Source organism: Perna viridis, chromosome 6 (genome assembly GCF_037379345.1).
Source record: "Perna viridis isolate PV_CMFRI_1.1 ecotype Kerala chromosome 6, ASM3737934v1, whole genome shotgun sequence".
NCBI lineage: Eukaryota > Metazoa > Mollusca > Bivalvia > Mytilida > Mytilidae > Perna > Perna viridis.
The window spans coordinates 15179085-15199973 of record NC_142450.1 but is presented as its reverse complement, the minus strand read 5'-3'; the positions used below and the strand labels follow the sequence as shown (position 1 = coordinate 15199973).

The 20889-nt window shown below is 31.9% G+C and overlaps 1 protein-coding gene across 17 annotated transcripts in view; it reads right to left on the bottom strand.

Moving 5' to 3' along the window:
* The window catches only part of LOC148613809 (SH3 domain-containing kinase-binding protein 1-like), a 47560-nt gene extending 33459 nt beyond the window's left edge, over positions 1-14101 (bottom strand). For 15 of the 17 annotated variants that reach the window (XM_088587426.1, XM_088587427.1, XM_088587430.1 and 12 more), the window contains exons 1-6: positions 13977-14101; positions 9052-9209; positions 7475-7622; positions 5731-5840; positions 3135-3240; positions 2179-2315 (exon numbers count right to left, since the gene is read on the bottom strand). In XM_088587426.1, the coding sequence (XP_088443552.1) occupies positions 2179-2315; positions 3135-3240; positions 5731-5840; positions 7475-7622; positions 9052-9209; positions 13977-13980 (663 nt within the window). In that variant the 5' untranslated portion in view covers positions 13981-14101. The remainder of the gene's footprint in view (positions 1-2178; positions 2316-3134; positions 3241-5730; positions 5841-7474; positions 7623-9051; positions 9210-13976) is intronic. The other 2 variants (XM_088587429.1, XM_088587425.1) reach the window with 1 other exon arrangement.
* Positions 14102-20889: the final 6788 nt, after the last annotated feature.

The following is a 20889-nucleotide window of genomic DNA, read 5'->3' as shown; positions in this document are numbered from 1 at the left end:
GGGTAAATGAATAGGGCAATGGTAATGGGCCAAGGAAATAAATTTGATTGGTCAATCAAACAAATTGTTCTGCCTTTTTCGACAAGCAACATACATATCATAATTCCATGACAGCAATTAAGATAATTTTAAACAAGATTATTTTAGAGTATTTTTTAATTATTACAGGTGTCGCAGTTCATTATTCATTGACATTTTTTAAAATATTAACCGGAAGTACATTTGTTATTGATTGAAAATGTTCGCGCTCATACGATTTCTAAATGTAAATCATTTTTTAAAATTTATACTGAAATAATTTTGTGTCACAGACACTCATATGATTTTAATATTGACAAATTAAACACATTGAGCAATAATATCAAGACCATTTAAAAAATAATAATAAAATAATGATTCCCTTAGCATTCAATCGGCGGAAATATGTCGTTCATCGTAATCTTGAAAAGGATAATAATATTGCCGTTTTTAATATTTTATACAAGAATTTTAAACCATTATTGAAATTAAAACTGTTCACATCCTTACAATATGCATAAATGTGTCATTTTAAAGTAACTGAACTGATATCAGTATGTCACAGCCAGAACATATGATGCCTATTTTGACAATTTTAACGTTTTAAACAATACAAGACCATATAGATAATTTCAAGTGTTCACACTCATTCAATTTGCAAAAAATATCTCATTTTCAAGAATTTTGTCTGAAATCTATGTATCATAACCATCAACATAATAATGATATAGACAATTTTAACATTTTTTACAATAATTACAGACTAATAGGTATATTAAAAGTGTTATCACACATACTTTGCAAAAATATGTCTTTTTGACTGAAATATGAGTTTGGCAACCACCAACCGGATACTAATATTGCCATTTTTAATATTTTTAACAATAATTTTGGACCATTTTTGAAATTAAAATTGTTTGCACCCATACAAACTGCAGAAACATGACATGTTTTGGGAAATTTGACTGAAATTGATGTGTCAAAGCATCACAAATGATACTTTTTTTTGACAATTTTAACATTTTAAACAATAATATAAGACCAGTAAGGATATTTTAAGTGTTCGCATTCATTCAATTTGCAAAAAAATATTTCATTTTCAAGAACTTGGTCCAAAAAATATGTATTACAGCCATTAACATAATTATGATATAGACAATTTTAACATTTTTTACAATAATTTTAGACTAAAAGGTATATTAAAAGTGTTCACACACACAATTTCCAAAAATATGTCATTTTGAAGATTTTTGACTGAAATATGAGTGTCGCAACCACCAACCAGATACAAATATTGCCAGTTTTAATATTTTTAACAATAATTTTGGACTAATATTGTAAATGAAATTGTTCACACCCACACAATTTGCAGAAATATGTCAGTTTTGAGAAATTTGATTGAAATAAATGTATCAAACACATATATAATGCTTATTTTAACAATTTTAACATTTTAAAGAATTATTTAAGACCATTAAGGTAATTTTAAGTGTTGGCACTCATTTAATTTGGAAAAATATCTCGTGTTCAAGAATTTGGTTTGAAATATATGTGTAACAACAATCAACAAAAACCTTATCTGGACAATTTTAACATTTTAAGAATAATTTTATAAATCAAATTCATTCACAATTTATACATATATCTATAGTTTTAAGAATATTGTGCATGATTATTTCTCAGGCAGCTCAGAGTGGCAATAATAAATGTAAACAATGCAAATATCGCACGATTTCGATAATTCTTGAACTCGTCGGCGAGATTCTAAAATCACTATTGATCGCACAAAACTTTTGCATCCTTATGCATTATATGTGTTTGATAAAACATTTACATTATACTTACTTGCAATGGGGGATGGGGCTATTGGGAATGGGGTATGGGGCAAGTGGGAAGTTGTCCCATACAGGGACTGTAAACAGAAAGTTGTGGATTTTTTCTGAAAAAAAAAAAGATCCCAACATCTAGCATACCTAAAAAAATGTGTTAAAATCTGATCATTTTCATCATTCACTTTTTTTTGGCACTCTCTAAGTTGAAAACTAAAACCAGAAATTCATGATTTTGTTATACATTTTCCCCTGTTCAATGTTTTCTTTCTGGTATGTATTTGCAACCAAAATTTCCTATTATTCAAAGCTTTATTTTTATAAATCTTACTGGTTCTGGAGGTTGTTTCTTTCCTGTTGCTCTTAGTTTGATAGGGCCACCATCAAATATGTTACCAAGACCAACACCTCCTACAATCTTCTTGGTCTTAGGTTCTGCATGTGGTGGATCTTTTAATTTTTCTTCTACTACAATAAAAACGGAAATGTAATAAGATTGCCTCAGAAAATATTTAAGAATTGGCTATGATAAAAATTTTGTCTATTGAAAAATAACATAAATTTTCCATATGCATATTGTTTATTGTGCAAAGTGCAATAAACAAAATATGCACATGGAAAATTTATGTTATTTTTCAATAGACAAAATTTTTATCAAAGCCAATTCTTATAAATTAATTTTAAAACATATTTTTATCTTTAAACATGAGAAAAGTAGCTCTGAATTTAATTGTCAATATTTTTTTTATCCACTGAGATATAACAATATTATTTCAACCAATCAGATTACAGTATTTATCTCGAATTAATTTATTGATACATAAATTGCAAAACAATATAGAACCATTCATAAACAGATAGTTTTCTAAATGTATTCCATGAGCATTGTCAGTTTTTGAAAATTTATGAATAATAAGTGCAACAAAGTGTTAAAAATCAATTTCTTGGGCAATATATTTTCACTGGCATACTTTCCTGTCCATCACGAAAACTTACACCTTTACATTAGTTTATATGTACAAATCAGATAAGAGGATTTAGCCAATATTTAGAAACTTTAACTAAACCACTTTTTTGTGCACCAATTCAACAATTGAACTGTCACCAAAAGTAAACAAATCTTGAGAACATCACATTAAACAAATGTATAAAGTTTGAAGTTATTTCAATAATAAGAGATCCTCAATGTTTACACTGACAGACAGACATCTGTATATTTATATTGGTCTTAGCAAACAATAAGTTTAGATAAAACTATATGTTCAACCCCTTTGTTGGCAAATCTACCTGGTGGTTTACTGGGAGTCTCCAACTCTTCGATAACCTCAACAAAGTTGGAAGGAAATACACCCACTTTACCATGCAATGATCCTTCCCACCAACCTTCTTCTTCCTGTAATAAAAGAAAGATTTCCGCATAATGTCCTTGAACTTCCGACTCCCTTTCTTCCAGTAAAAAAGATTTCAGAACAAGGTCTGTGAACTTCCAACTAGCTACATTCCATTAAACAAAAAGCATAATGTCAATTAACTTGCTACTAACTTTCACATGTAATAAAAGAAAGATTTCGGCATAATATCAGTTATAAATTTCCTTTGACCTTTTTCTTGTAATAAAAGAAAGAAATTAGGCGGTCAATCAACCTTTTAACCAAGCTTCTTCCTCTTCGCTTCGAACAAAAAAAAAGAAGAGTCCAAATGAAGTTAATGAATGCTGCGTCTACTTTATTCCAGCAATAAAATTAAGGCCAACATTTTTTCATAATCTGTTTTACGGGACCGCCGACCCTATTCTAGCTAAAAATAAAATTTTAAAAAAAGTATGTGAATGTTGTTTTATTGTTTGTAATTCCTGCCGACTCCTGGGATATTTGCGAGAAAATCCCATGTTAAAAATAAAATAAAATAGATCGCAAGTTTTCATTGGACGAGTAAAAAAGAAGCAACCAATCAGCCGTCGTTTTATTTTAGTAAGCTATCAGAAGCTCTCGGCATTTATCATTATTTAATGAAAAACACTGAAGGTCAATGGCCGACCACAACAATGCGTTCGAGGGTCAGCCTACGATTATTTCAAACTCGTTATTATTGGGATTACAGAAAGGTGAATCTTTCTCTATCTGTCAACGAAATAATTGATGAGATTGTCGATGAGAAAGCTGTGGTTGTCTCAAAAAAGGTGTCCAGCCATAGTCCTACGAACATTTTTATTATGCAAACAGCTTCACGAGGATTAATATATTTAACTCCATGATTATGAAATAAAATGCTTATTTACCAAACAACATTCTCGCACACTGCCTAACTCACCAGCGGGCAATGTTAGTTTAAAAATTATGTCTAAATCTCAACATATCTTGCAACACAGTAAAAACATTCTGCACATAAATTATTTACATGTTAAAAAGCAATTAAGAGTCGTCCAACATTCCACCTCCGCAATTGATACTGATGTAACTAACTACTTCAATACCAATAGTAAATTCAAAATAATCATCTTATCAAGAAAATGCTCCTATCTAACCACCAAGAGATAAGATTATCCTATATATGGATAAATTAAAGAAATCACATTTATATACTGTACTGAGTAAACATCTTGCCTATAGTTACTATTTTATCTGGCTTGGACAGCTGATGATAACTGGTCATTATAATAAATGTACATGTCATTATTTAATCAACACAGACCTTTTAATCGTCTGAATATAGCTGAAATATTGCTGCTCGGACGTTAAACCTCAACAAACAAACAAACAAACAGACCTTTTAAAATTTAACTATCAAATAATATAAACCAAAGATTGATGGACAACACTGCACATCTCAGCTGCAGCTTTTCATTAAGACCAATAAAACCATTATCAAAATATGTTATATCAATAAGATGCTGACATCCAGTCATACCTAGGACAAAATACAAATGTGATTCTCCAACTAATAACTATAACTGATCAGTGACAATAAGATCAAATATGGTGTGGGTTCTGATGTATTTACCTAGAAAAATATATATTGCAGAGGAGTCGAAATGTTCACAAATGTGTTCTTGAAATACACATTTTGGAAATGTAGCCACAAACTTGGAAAGGGGTACATATGTATCTACACATCGAAAATACTTTTATACATCATCTTTTCAAAAGTTCAAATTTGTGTGTATTCTCTGTTTCATTATGAAAACAGTATCAATCAGTCTTAATAATTGTAGAATTGAAATGTATATTAAAATTGGGTATCAAAAGCTTTTACTTTTCGCACATTTAGAATATAGCATAAATAAATAAATAAATAAATAAATAAAAATGAAAAACAATTACTTTTATTTTTATTTTTTCCATCAACTCAATTTAAAAAAAAAAATCCTGTAAACAGATTATAAAAAAAAGTTGGCCTAAGACTACTTTACTCAGTGACACTCTAAAAAAGTTCAATTTTAAAATAAGCTCAATAAAAAAAATTATGCTTGAATGTTAGTTTTTATTTTTTAATATATCTGTTACAGGTGTTGAAATTCTTACACAAAACAAAGTTATAACATTTTATTTCTGCATTTGGTTCTAGACAGAAAGTAAGAGATTGCTTTAAAAATTTGGTCAGTCATTGCAAGGGAAGTAACTGTTTTTTTCTCATTGTGTACTTTTAAATGTAACAATAGACACTAATCAGGAATCAATAAAACAGTGACTGGGATTAAGGGTATAAAATGCCATTTAACAAATGATAATGCCAGACAAAATTTCACATTTTCGTATTGAACATATAAGGAAAAAAGTCAAAATTTGGTTTGACGAATCCAGATTCTATTTCACCAATTCTGCAATTCTGAAAAAAAAAAAATGATCATGATCACAACTATTACACAATATCAAAGTCCACAAACCTGTTTGAATACGTCAACAATGTCATCAATGTCAAGCTTCAATTCATCCTCATTGTCTGGTTCATAAGAATACAGAACTTTGGCTCTCTTGATCACTGGTTGATGAGCATCTAAAATTTACAATTATTCATAGAATTTACTAATCATGAAGCCAACCCTTACCAATGTTCTTGCTTTTCTTTCCAGCCACACCTTTATTCAATTACAGTTAAAACTGCTTAATAAGTTATAGATGAGATCCTGTGAAAGTACTTTAATTTGAAGATACCAATTTCGAGGATAAGGGAAGAAACACAATTTCATGAATTTTTGATTTTGATGTTTTCAGTATTCACCTCAATGGGATTCTCCTCTTCATTGAGAGCTAAATTTTGTGGTTTGGCCTATCCGCGAAAACCACAAAAATTGGTTCTTTCCGAAAAATAATTCTTTCACAGTAATTGTTTTAAAAAAGATTCTTTACTTGAAAATGTCTATTCAAAACTTAGGTTTAAAGCCATCTTATCCCAAGTTGTCAGAGTAGGTGGGAGAAAACACACATGACATCTAAATTTTGACCTAGAAAGTTAACATTTTTACATCTAAATGTTCAGTTCCTGGTAGATGTGTCACAAAATAAAAGTGAATTAAATAGCAGATGATAACTGAAATTTGACCACCAACTTATTAACTTCCTTCTTATAAGGAAGAGCACTCATTCTGTGGTCTATTTAATGCATTATTGCACCTTTGAAAGAAAATGAAGTGATATATTGTACTACCAGGAAACTAATTATTGAATATAAACATCTAATGGGTATACAGTACAGCTCGCAGCATAGTCTGATAAATGCCAGGTATACCTCCAATACCTGGCATACCTGGAACTAGAAAAAATCTATATAGCCATATAGTAAATGTATTGAAAAATTGTATTCAGGACTGGCTAGAATTTGAGTGAGTTTCCTACCCTGCTGGCACAACTCTTAGAAGTTTACCTCTGTTATTTCTAATATACAATTCGTCAATTAATTGAAGTAAGTTTTGGTACCCCAGGTAAATTTTACCTGTTCCCCTGGACAAGTAGCTAAGTTAAATAGGTATTTAGTGAATTACTGAGTTATGATTAGTATTTTTTAACAAAAAACACTTGAGGTAATTTCATCTGTTGGTTTATCAGAATTGAGTCTTATAACAATAAATCTTTATATTTTCATTCAAGACACTGGTTATTCTTTAACAATAGTGCATAAAATGCAAAAAGTTGTTATTTTCCTTTTCTTCCAATACAGAAAAATGTTTTTATTTATTCAATTTCAAAGGGGAAAAGTGAAAAGTGAGTTAAAAAGTTACAAATGTCACAGGTTTTTTCCTCAATTTGAACATTGATTTGAAACTTGAAAAATTCTAGGACCTCCCGTTCTTGAAAGTAACTTTGGATAAATGTAGTTTTTTTTTAGTTATGAAAGATAATTTCATAAATAGGTTTTCCCTTGAAAACTTAAGGAGGTAGACCTAGGGTAAGGGACACAACTCTTACAAATCATTGGAACGTTTGCATTCACCATTTTACATCAACTAGTGTAAGCATCTAAGCAACTTGGACTGATTTCATTCTGTTTCAAGGGAAAGCTTGATAGGCTTCGGTGAAATTGAATACGATACAAACATATCACTGATTTCATGAGTTATTTCCCTTCCCCTAGGTCTACCTCCTTAAATTTCAGATTCTTCACTACTGTATATTAGCTTGTACATGCTGTACCTTTCTTCTTTTGTGATCCACCAACTGGAATTCCATCTTTAATTTTGCTGGCTAGGTCTCTTACAGAGGTTCTCTGTTGTGTTTTCATGGCATCCTTTTTCAGATCTTCTCTTCTTTCCACTGGCTTCTCTTTCTGTTTTTCAATTATCTAAAAAAACACATACAAGTATGTATTGTACAATTTCATCACATCATTTTTACAAATCAGCCATTCTTCTTTGATTACAAATACTAAGGATCTTTGTTTTCTAGAAAATGCTTAAGAACAAAAAGCTTTGGCAATATATTCATGTCTTAAACATCATGAATTCAAATCCAAAATTTCCACTCAGTTTAAGTTTTTGCAGAATACATGATGTGAAAGAACAAGGGGGTTGTGGTTCAATTCCCCTCTCTATTCTTAAGCTAATATTTGGAGAGTATAATGTTTACACTTTTTACATGAATAGCCAAGAATTAAAGGAGTCAATTACACTCTGATTGTCTATTAATTTGAAAACTCCAGCTTAACTGATGGTCATTAAGATTTTAACTAGAGAATTTTTCCCCATTTGTTATTTTTACTCTGACATTTTCTTATGTTTCTTCTCATGTACATTTTTTTGGTCGTAAGAAATTTTATTTTGTACTACTGGGAAGTTACATGTACAATTTAAAAAAGTAAAACTAATTTTGCCTTGCTTTAGAATTTTTATTTACTACAGATGGTACATGTAAGTGAATTTCAGCCTTGGGCAAGTAATATTTTTTTTTAATTTTGCATGTAGATTGCTGTTGTTGGAAGTTTAATTGGCATGACAAATTTCCAATGAAAAGCAGAAAATTTCAAAGCACAACTCAAGGTAACCAATCCAAATTTGGTCTAAATTTGGGGTAACAAAAAAACATGGGTATGTTTTTGAAATAATTTTTCTACTAAAAAGGTTTAAACTAGCAAACCTAAGAACATATATATATATATTGCTTCCTCATAAAATTTAACAAGTGACAAGTGAAAACAGTCATATACCACAATTTAATATTAAACCACCCACTTGTGTCTTACATGTATAACCCATAATATTCTTAAACAACTTAAATTGTCCCAAGTACAATGGACAAACAGCATGAAACAAGTACATGTAGTTTAAATCTCAAACATCTTATACACTTTTTAGCAAAGCCTTTCTTACAAGTATAATTTCATTTTATTTCCTTCTTCCTTACACAAGTTTCTCAGTACATGCAATTAAAGCTTCCACTAAAAAATTGCCTTTTTCAAAATGATGACCTACATGTACATGTATAATGATTTCAATTTGATTGTATGACATGTAAATCAATAGACTTTAACTTACCTATCTTTACATACACAAATAACTAGGATAAATCATTTTTTGTATACAGTACTTACACTTTACCCAATAATAGATGAAGCTAAGCTTAGAAAAAGTCAGACATATGCCTGCTGATTTATGGAGAAAGACAATTTTCATCTCTAGTTACTTAAGTTAAACAGAAATTTGCCGCAATTTGTAGCATTTTATTTACTTCTCATAAATGTCCCCTTTATATACATGTACATGTAAAAAATGTACCTTCACAAAATTATCAGGGAACATCCCCTTCTTGCCATCTAATTCTCCTTCCCACCATCCTCCATCTTCTGTAACTACATTTTTGATAATTTGTCCAACTTTTATTGATAACTCGTCAGGCTGTTCTGCTTCATAATCATATTCAACTACACACTCCACTGAAAGAAAGTTTTTTACATACATGTATAATCTTGAATAAAATGGCAAAGTTTGGAAAAAGGGAAAGCAGTAAGTGCTACATGTTTTTGGTGTGGGTAAGTTGTTTGTTCCTTGTTCAAAATGCATGTTCCACTTTTCTTTTGGCAAATACAAAACTTTAATTTCTGAAAGGATTTGTTAAGCTAGAAAAGCAGAGTCCCTGTCCTTTCCATCAAAATTCTCAGTCAGTGACTAGACAGAATAATAAAGGACTGAACTGGACTCAACTAGCCTGAAACAATGAAAGTTCACATCATTTTACTAGAAATAAATTTTTACTAGCCCTAGGCTTCAGACTTTTAATATGTTAATGTTAAATTGGGGAAAGGTAAATCTAAATTTTACCAAAAAAAATATCCTAAAACCAGTCTTTACCCAGTGCTTGCCTTTAGCCACTAGCCTGAAGCCCATGGGTAGTAAAAATTGATTCAGGCTAGTGAAATGATGTGCAATTTTCTTCTTTCAGGCCAGCTGAATCTTATACAGTCCTCAATTATTCGGGCTATTGTTGAGAATTTTGAAGGGTCTACAATATAAATTTCTGTAAACAAGTCCAAGCTAAAAATTTTTAGTATACTTCTGTAGTTATCATTGGCTTGTAAGCGAAATTCTGCAAGCCCACCTGCATTTTTACCAGCCACGGCTGTCGGGCTGGTGGTCAATTTCAATGACTGTAAAACAATGCCAACTCCAAAAACAAAGTGCTGTCAGCACTGGTGGTTTTTTATACTCGTGAAAATTGTAGCATGAACAAAAATTCAAAGATAACACAGTGTAAAATAAAATTGTGATTATACATTTGCATTTTTCATTTTTAATATCAAAATCTGTTTTCCCCTATAAATATGTATAAACTGAATGTCAATCCATACTTCTGATCCAACTTCTCACACAAATACAAATTTTGTTCCATTTCACCTTTTTCCTAAATTTTTAAAACTCTGCTTTAACATTCAAAACCTACATGTATATTAACAGGTTATTTACTATACTCAAATAAAACCAATTTCAGCTTAACCCTTAAGCTGCTATGTGCGACTTTTAATTTCCTTGATGAAAATAAAATTTCCAAAATGAATTTGAATCTTCCCACCAGTTTTACTTCATTAAAATAACTGCACTTTACTTCCTCTTTATTAATGAAAGGACTGTGAATTTGACTGATAAGTGTGTCAAATGGAACATGCTTAATACATTTTATACTTCTTGACATTACTGAAAGAACTTAATTTCCTTAATGCAAATTTATTATTAAATATCTTTTCAAGGCCAAAAAGGAGTACCTAAAATCTTCAGATGATATTAAGACTAGATCACAATTTTATTTGCAGAAATAATAGAATATTATTGAGCTGAATAAATGCAAGAAACATATTTCCTGGTTATAAAAGGGGTACTGAATGATACAAAAGGAACTCCTGGTTTTCTGTTATGTCGCACACACATGCCGTAACAGAAAACCAGGAGTGATTCTTCTTGATTGGCTTTGGATAAAATTGAGAACTATCAATTTGACATATTAAACCAATACTTTGTTACTACAACACACGGTTTGCCCAGGTCAATTTTCCATAATGCCTGGTGGCAGAACTTAATTTTCATCACTACACTGTATATCCTTTAAATATAAAATTAAAAAGTTAAGAATGAAGAATGTTGGAGATCATTATGCTGATTTTTTGTGGAAAAGCAAATGATGTTTTGTGGTATACAAGTAAGCACAATGCTACAATATAACATGTATTTCAAAGAAAATGAAGCCATGAACTACATTGCTGTACCTTAATCATGTTAATTGGCCCTGATTACTGCACGTTTATATAGTTTATAGAGAAATATGTGTTAAACATAAAAACAGTAATCAGTTGCTTCATTTAGTTTATTCCTTGTTCCATTCCCCACATTTCTTTATAGTCCCATCATACCTTAATCATGTTAATCATGCTAATACATTAATTAAGCTATCAAATGAAAGAAAATACAATTATTGGCTTGATTACTCTTTATAGTACAAAATATACATCTGTCATCAGTAAAAGAAATAAGCAGTAGACCTATGGACTGAGTCCAGGGTTCAACATTAACGGTTGCCCGATTGCCCGGGGCAAGTAAATCGCCGGTCTGGGCAAGTAAAAACGACATCAAAGTTGCCCGACTGGGCAAGTGAAAAAAATATGTGCCCAAATTACATTATTTCTGATCATCGCAGCTCTAAAACATCGAAAATTACTTCTGTATAGTTCGCCGTTCTTCCCGACCTTGCTGACCTAGATTATCATTGGATAGTTTTCTGATTTTCCCTTTGCCAAAAATAGATCGTATGATATTAATGTCGACCAATCGGATGCGTCCAATTGTACATCTATTTTCGTTATCCAATTGAACATCGTGATTTATTTATGGAATTTCTTACTTTGGAAAACTGTAAGAAATCTGTATCGAAAACTTCGAAAATATGAGAGAAAAAGAGAAATAAAATTCTATTGAAGATAGTTATTGTTGTCCATTTGTTAAACTAAAGATGTGAAATAAAAACTCCTTACATGAATACTTGTAATTTCTTTGCTTCTTGTTTTACCCCTTATTCCCGCAAAAAATATGACGGCTTTTCGATTTATTTGGCTTGCAATTAATCAGTTCTCCCCAAGTGTCGAGGGAGTAAGCATGGCCAAGCAGGAGACACAAAGTTCCGGGCAAGTATTTCAATATTTCGGGCAATTGAATCACATATGTCACTTGCCCGACTGGACAAGTGAATATAAAAGTTAACGTCGAATCCTGGAGTCTATGTAAAACCATGCAGGTCTATGATGAAATTGGCTCAATTTCCTTTGAAATGTACAGTGTGGTCTACATAAAATTATGATTTTTCTATGTTGACCAAATATTAAGTTTCTAACACTGATCAATTGTACAAGTTGAACAGAGAGATAAGCTATAATCCTTTAAACTTTTTTTTGTCACTTAGACTCTGAGAAGTTAACATGTCATGCTAAATGTAAAATGTATAACTACACACATTCCTGCCAACATCTGAAAATGTGTATGGTAAATCGTAAATTAACATCGGTTTTGTATATGTACATGTATTACTATTCATGGATTTTTAAGCATTAATTAGAAATAATTACATTTACATATAAGGAAAATAGGTTTGGTGTATATGTCAAAGAGATAACAAATTTAAATTGGATTTTTTTTGGTCCAGCAGATTTTGTTAGGTTGCCAGACCAAATGTCCGACAGGTTGAAAAATGATTTCACCAGGTCTGGTGAAACTAGGTGTTACACTGACATATTAAGTGTTTAACACCCAGATTCCACCTAGCCAACACCTACTGTTTGTACATGGTAATAGTCATAAAGTTCAATGAGGCATAATGGGGAATCCATTGTAAGATACAATGTATATTCTGTTTCTCAGGTAATTCAGAGAACTCCAGTTCAGATAATAATTTAGTCATGTAATTAAAAATTCAGAACATTCTTTTTTTGTTTATTTTGTACATGTTTATCATTTGTTGATGTGTTATTTTTTATTTACAACTAATAAGCGGTAAATATCATGTAGAAATATTACTTCATATTTTTATCAAGTAACAATGCAGTCTTTTGATATTTTAATTTGGCAATTTAAAATTGATAATTACTACAATAATTATAAATAAAACACCTTGAACATATTGATTGTTGTAGTAACTTGAACCAACTATTTGTTTCGAGTGACAGACTTGTAAAAACAGTCTGGTGACGCTTTTTGATTCTGATAGTTTTAATAATTGAACTGCTTTTCCACAAATAAAATAAAGAATTACAGGTACCAAGCAATCTAGATAATGTTTACATAAGAATTGTAAAGTAGTAAGTACATGTACATGTAGAAGCCCATAATCTGGACTGTGAACATTGTCAGTAATAATTACAAATTACAATGCTTTGTCAAATGAGGATGAGACAGCGACCTCATCTTGTCATTTTCGACCACTAAAAATGATTCAAGTGAACTCTGAGACATTTCTTACATTTGTATTTAAAGTACATTTCAAATACAAACCTACATATATGTCTTTATTTTATGATAAGTTTAGTTAAACGAGTTTGAACTTTAATTGATGCTGACCAAGTTTCATAACAATGCTGATAGCTGTTTAAGAAAAATACAGATTGACAGGGTGAAACCAATATACACCCAAACTTCGACTGCAGTGGAACAGCAGCCTTAAATGCCCAACTCAGTAAACCCTTCAATCTATCCGTACCAAGCAAAATGACAAGTGTGAATTTTAGTATTAGTGACAGCAGTCGGCAAGATTATACTGACTTGTGCCAGGCACCAAATTAAAAGCTGTTGTGAAATATCACACTACAGACCACATGCAAACATGTTATTGTGTTAAAAAATCGAACTAAAACATGTCATAGAAAATATTTTGCTTTTGGATGATGAGCAGATATTGATAGTATACCTGCGTAATAAAGCATTGTAAGCTAAATGTGGAAAGCAATCTTAGATAAAAGATTTCAAATTCTGATAAATCTAACAAATATTGCAGAACTAAAATAAATTTCTGTCAAAAAAGTGAGATCATTTGCATGTCAGAACAGTTATTTGGGTCATTAAATTTTTATTAGAATGGGTGTAACCGTTGCTGTGCGACAACGCATTGTGTTCACTTTATAAAATGACTATGCCAATTAAATAAATTGTCTAAATAGCTAAATGTTTACCCATATTGTCCAAATGCAGGTGGTGATTCACTGCAAAACAAGTTGCATTACTCGTACTTCCCGTTTTTCAAGATGGCTACTAGTCACGTGATCCATCAAATTGTGGAAAAGTCCAGTTGGCGCCAAATTCGATAAACGAGTACGCACAGTTCGTTTGAAAATTTCTTCTATTGTAGATGATCCTCGAGAAATGACCTATTCATATCCTTCTCCAAAACGAGAGGAAAAAATGAAAACATATTAAAATAGTCTATAAAAGCTCCCGAGAATATTAGAATCGCGTTGAATTTTTAATATTAAAGTAATCAAGGGAACCAAGGTTATAGCGGTAACCAAAAGAATGTAATCCGGGACAAAGACCAGACATGGAAAACAGACAAACACAACAAAGAACATAAAGTAACTAAAATCATACATACAAAGTAGCAAAAGCAAATGAACAACTCGGACTCCACTAAAAACTGGGAGCATGGACCAGGTGCACCGGTAGGATAAGCGTCCTCTGCTTTTCTAGAAACATCCGCCGAGTTGCTCATAAAAAGTCAAGTCCGGGGTAGACAAACGAGGAACCCGTTGAATAAATCAGTTTTCATGGTGCAGATGGATACACCATAACGATCCACGAGTTCATGATGACGACCATAAAACTTCTGTAGTGAGGACTTCAATCTTGTAGCAACATAACCCTGTTCCAGAAGCCCATTTGTTAAAGTTCTAGCACGATACAAAAAGTCTGCGTAGTTTCGACAAGCTCTGGCATAACGTATGAGTTGTGATATGAACACTCCATACGCAGGTGCCGAAGGGATGTTTCCACAGATGAAAGGAAAGTTGACAATTCTGAATAAAAAGTCATCACGTTTATCGTAAAGTTTGGTCAATAGTTTTCCTTTACCATCGATTTCTAAGTGTAGGTCAAGATGTGAAGCTGAATACACAATGTCTGTAGTATCCTTTATCTCAAGATCTTTTGGGTAGATGCGATGTATCAAATCCCCGAAATTAGGATTGTTTAAAGATAATACGTCATCTATGTAGCAGAAACTGAGATTGAGGGATCTAGCCAAATGATATTCTTTCTTTCTGATCAGATCAGCTATAAAATGATTTTTTTAAAATATTTTTATTCAATTTCTAATATTGAAAAAACATTTTTGAATATTGAAATTTTTTTTTTATTAAAAAGCATTTCTAATATTATTCAATATAAGAAATTATTTTTTAGTATTAAAAAATAATTTTCTTGTATTAAAAAAATCCTTGTTATACATAAAAAAAGTTCTCTTTTATAATAAAAATCAATTGAATTTTTAATACTAAAAATGAATTTTTTATATTAAAAATTAATTTTTTATATTAAAAATTAATTTTTAATATTAGAAAATCATTTTTGATACAAAAAATAGGGCCTTTTGTCCACTTTGATTTGCCATGAATTACTTACTTACCAACTAAAAACAACAACAACAAAAAAAAAACCAAGTAAACATGTAAATATACACTCACCAAATCACTGGTAAAATTTAACGTGGCATTTAACCAGTGACAAATATACATGTAATACCATCTCAGAGAATACCATTGTCCTATAAATTAAGGTCTATGATAATACTAACAATAATACATGTATAGTAATGTAAAGTCTCTGATTAAACACAAGGGCTTCCTCCAACTCTCAAATATGCAGCCCAAATAGTATAAAGGTTATATACTAGTGGGCCTGTATATTTGATAATGAGGGCAAGCCCCTGTGATTTAACGACAAACAACCAACGTTAAAAATAGAAAAAGTAAGAAAAACAGCATCAATCACCCGGCTTAGACGCTCGCATAGCATACAGAGAATGTTGAAACTATATCAGGTTCAAAGCGGATTTAATATTTCATACAACTGAAATTCGCTTTTTCTGAGCCTCTGAATAAATCGTTTGGTTATAAATTACATGTATCTACACATGGTGGTAATTTTGAATATAAACCTAAAGTTGTACTGTGACAAGTTCTATATATCCACCCCCTGTTTTGAATTGGTCAACTCAACTTAGTATGCGTTCATGATGGCATCCAGTGGCAGATCCCAGTGTACAGAACAGGGAGCTTCAAAGGAGTTGTGCTGACTGGCATAACAGTGGCGGAACCAGAATTTTAGGTAAGGGGTGCGAGGATCACGAAACGAGTGTTTTTATACAACACACAAAATTAAAAAAAAAATGTCTAAGGATCTTGCCCTTCCCCGGATAGATAGTAACTATGTAATCAATTAAAATTTTCCAGCATTAAGGAGGAGGGCCACCCCTTGAGTCTGCCTATAATTTTAGTGATTAAGCAGATTTATGGTTCATTTTCAAGTATATATAAATGAGTTAGACTGTATGTGCATGCTGCCTTCCACGTCCTTAGTACATAAATGAGAAAATACGTTTGGAATTACGACAAGCCATCCTGTTTCCGTTGTAGTAGGTGGTGGATTACTTATTGACTTGTTCGATCGATCTGTTCAATTTTGTGAGGCAAAGCATGTTCTCTCCGTTACGGTATTAAAGCACCTGGCATCATGCAAGTTAAATCAAAAAATTAAAAATAAGTTGCCTTGGTCGGGGCAATTATTATACATTGATGGAAAATAAAAATTTCAAGCAAACGATGACCACTTACTTTTTATACAGGCGAATAGCGTATTATATTCCAAAAGATTATTTTTCGATGATCATGCACTTCACAAACGATTATAAACGAACCTTTTAACAGAGAATCATTGTCATAGGCAGGTCATCCGTAAGTTGGGGTGGAGATGGAGGTAGGGTTGAAATTTTTCAGTGGCAGCTCGTTTAGAAAATCAATAATAGAAATCACTGTAGGTCCCATCATACTCCCCTTTCCCTCTTTTCGGAATGTCTTCTCGCCACCGATTTAACTTGATCCAAAGAAATATGTCGTTCCACATTTGATTGATTTTGGTTTGTCCTATGGTAGATGTTTGATGTACTTCCAGGACGAGAGCGAGTGGTCAATCGAAGTTCAACATCCCTGTTCTAGTCCGACACGCCGAGTCGGATTTATACTGTGCTAGGGATACCAACCAATCGGACACATATGACTCCGAGCCAACCAGTCGTCTCTCTATCCCCTACTAACGTTAAGTCAAGCCATTTTCTACCTGGATGGGGGTGCTGGTCAAAATGTAGAGACTATTTGTGAAGGACTATGTAGTTTTGGATAAAAAGCCTAAATAAAAAGGAAGGATCACTCTCAGTGCCTAATTTTTTACATTGTAATGGTGGACCTAGGGGAGGGGTTGGAACCACCATATTGTGGAAAATTTTATGTAGTGCATAAAGGAGCAGATTTCCATTTCCAATCTCTCTGGATCCACGTCCACATCGAGTATCTCAACTTGAAGAAATATTTAAATATTTTTTAACGGGGACAGACTGATTGCATTAAAACTTGATTGAAAAGGGGGTGGTGGTGGAGAGCAAATAAACTGGTATCATCAGAATTCCATCTTTTATTCTCATCAACAACCAACTTCATTAACAAATGAACAGTAATAATAAAGTACAAAAACTACAATGTAATTGGAAAGAAACAATGTACTATATAAAATTACAATTTGTATTTGGGTGGTTCAAAACTTGCTCAGGACCCGAATGGAAATAACACTTGAGGATTTGTGATTTTTTCGTAAGATAACAGGAATGACTTGCCAAAATTTCCAGTGCTGTAAAGTTTGTGTTGCATGTTTAGAAAATAGCAATTTCGCTTCTCTTTTATTTTACAGAAACAAATACCACTAGCTTGCCATTCGTTATAGGTTACAGACCACCAATTCAACCAATGAGCATTTGGAACGTACGCAAAAATAGTCCTACGCAGAAATTACCCCTGTTCCTCATAGTGCTGTGAAAAAAGTTCTCATCTTATTTAAAAAATTTAAACAGTTTCTGAAAGGAAAAACATTTCTGTACATTTTATAGGTGCATTTTGCTTCTTGTGATGTGAAGCCTAATCTCCATAATGATTTTTAAATATACCCCTATCTTGTGAAAACACTGGGATTTCCCATGCTATTTATAGACCCTTCACTTCCGGTGACCAGTACTGCACTGCAAGTCTGCTAACCCCACATGCCATTCTGAGGATTGTGAGCTGACATATGTAGAATCATGCTGATATATAGTCCTCTGCAGGTTAAAGTTAAGGTAAAGTCCAGAGAAGCCATTGAATATTGTGAAATTAGCATAGAAGCCTATGGAAAGTGGAATTAGTGGTTTTTAGCCTTAAGAAGAAGCCATGGCAAAATGAAAAGTTTTTTGAAATAGCTTTAAACTACTTGAAGATCTTATTAACTTTGCCATGAGAGGAATACACTACAAAAATCCTTCAAAATATGCATTTTTTTAAGTTATAGGTCCAAATTATTGAAAATTGGTCTTTTTGGCTGATTTTTATGTCCTATCTTGTAAAAAGTGTAGAAAATTTAGTAAAAATATCAAATATTAAACTTTGAGGGCTATATTCACCTAAATATGGTGGTAATAAGCACTTGAAATCAAGTTTTGTGTAGATTTGAGCAAAAATTAGGTTAGAAATGAGGAAAAACTCACTTTCATTACTGCGGTTAAGGCCATATCAGCATTCCCCTATGGCAACATGGAAAATCCATTATTGAGTACTTTTTTTGCTTTAGGTGCCCTTTACTGGTCATGTTTTAATGTGAAAACACTGTATTTACAAATTTAAAGCCAAATATATCACCTTTTGTGAAAATTTAAAGATTTAGGATTTTTGACATGTGATCAAGAAAAAGGGGGAGGCATGTCAGAAATAATTTTTTAAAAATAGACCAATTTCTCAGAAAATGATTACTTTTAAAACTATTTCTTCATTAATATTGTTAAAAAACAAGTTGTGATTGATATTTTTTATTTGAAAAGTCAGAAAAAGTTCTTTGCAAATATTTAATGCATTTAAGTATGGTAGAATATTGTCACTTTTTTGCTCGCACAACTTGGTTACCCTATATTTAAAAAAGTGCTTGTCACATTTCACTGAAACTTTGCAAATGCATTCAGTATGTGTGTAGGAAGATATCTGTATAGTTATTTATTTTTTCTAAGACAAAAAGTGACTGTTTAGGTTACAGACCACCAATTCAACCAATGAGCATTTGGAACGTACGCAAAAATAGTCCTACGCAGAAATTACCCCTGTTCCTCATAGTGCTGTGAAAAAAGTTCTCATCTTATTTAAAAAATTTAAACAGTTTCTGAAAGGAAAAACATTTCTGTACATTTTATAGGTGCATTTTGCTTCTTGTGATGTGAAGCCTAATCTCCATAATGATTTTTAAATATACCCCTATCTTGTGAAAACACTGGGATTTCCCATGCTATTTATAGACCCTTCACTTCCGGTGACCAGTACTGCACTGCAAGTCTGCTAACCCCACATGCCATTCTGAGGATTGTGAGCTGACATATGTAGAATCATGCTGATATATAGTCCTCTGCAGGTTAAAGTTAAGGTAAAGTCCAGAGAAGCCATTGAATATTGTGAAATTAGCATAGAAGCCTATGGAAAGTGGAATTAGTGGTTTTTAGCCTTAAGAAGAAGCCATGGCAAAATGAAAAGTTTTTTGAAATAGCTTTAAACTACTTGAAGATCTTATTAACTTTGCCATGAGAGGAATACACTACAAAAATCCTTCAAAATATGCATTTTTTTAAGTTATAGGTCCAAATTATTGAAAATTGGTCTTTTTGGCTGATTTTTATGTCCTATCTTGTAAAAAGTGTAGAAAATTTAGTAAAAATATCAAATATTAAACTTTGAGGGCTATATTCACCTAAATATGGTGGTAATAAGCACTTGAAATCAAGTTTTGTGTAGATTTGAGCAAAAATTAGGTTAGAAATGAGGAAAAACTCACTTTCATTACTGCGGTTAAGGCCATATCAGCATTCCCCTATGGCAACATGGAAAATCCATTATTGAGTACTTTTTTTGCTTTAGGTGCCCTTTACTGGTCATGTTTTAATGTGAAAACACTGTATTTACAAATTTAAAGCCAAATATATCACCTTTTGTGAAAATTTAAAGATTTAGGATTTTTGACATGTGATCAAGAAAAAGGGGGAGGCATGTCAGAAATAATTTTTAAAAAATAGACCAATTTCTCAGAAAATGATTACTTTTAAAACTATTTCTTCATTAATATTGTTAAAAAACAAGTTGTGATTGATATTTTTTATTTGAAAAGTCAGAAAAAGTTCTTTGCAAATATTTAATGCATTTAAGTATGGTAGAATATTGTCACTTTTTTGCTCGCACAACTTGGTTACCCTATATTTAAAAAAGTGCTTGTCACATTTCACTGAAACTTTGCAAATGCATTCAGTATGTGTGTAGGAAGATATCTGTATAGTTATTTATTTTTTCTAAGACAAAAAGTGACTGTTTAGGTTACAGACCACCAATTCAACCAATGAGCATTTGGAACGTACGCAAAAATAGTCCTACGCAGAAATTACCCCTGTTCCTCATAGTGCTGTGAAAAAAGTTCTCATCTTATTTAAAAAATTTAAACAGTTTCTGAAAGGAAAAACATTTCTGTACATTTTATAGGTGCATTTTGCTTCTTGTGATGTGAAGCCTAATCTCCATAATGATTTTTAAATATACCCCTATCTTGTGAAAACACTGGGATTTCCCATGCTATTTATAGACCCTTCACTTCCGGTGACCAGTACTGCACTGCAAGTCTGCTAACCCCACATGCCATTCTGAGGATTGTGAGCTGACATATGTAGAATCATGCTGATATATAGTCCTCTGCAGGTTAAAGTTAAGGTAAAGTCCAGAGAAGCCATTGAATATTGTGAAATTAGCATAGAAGCCTATGGAAAGTGGA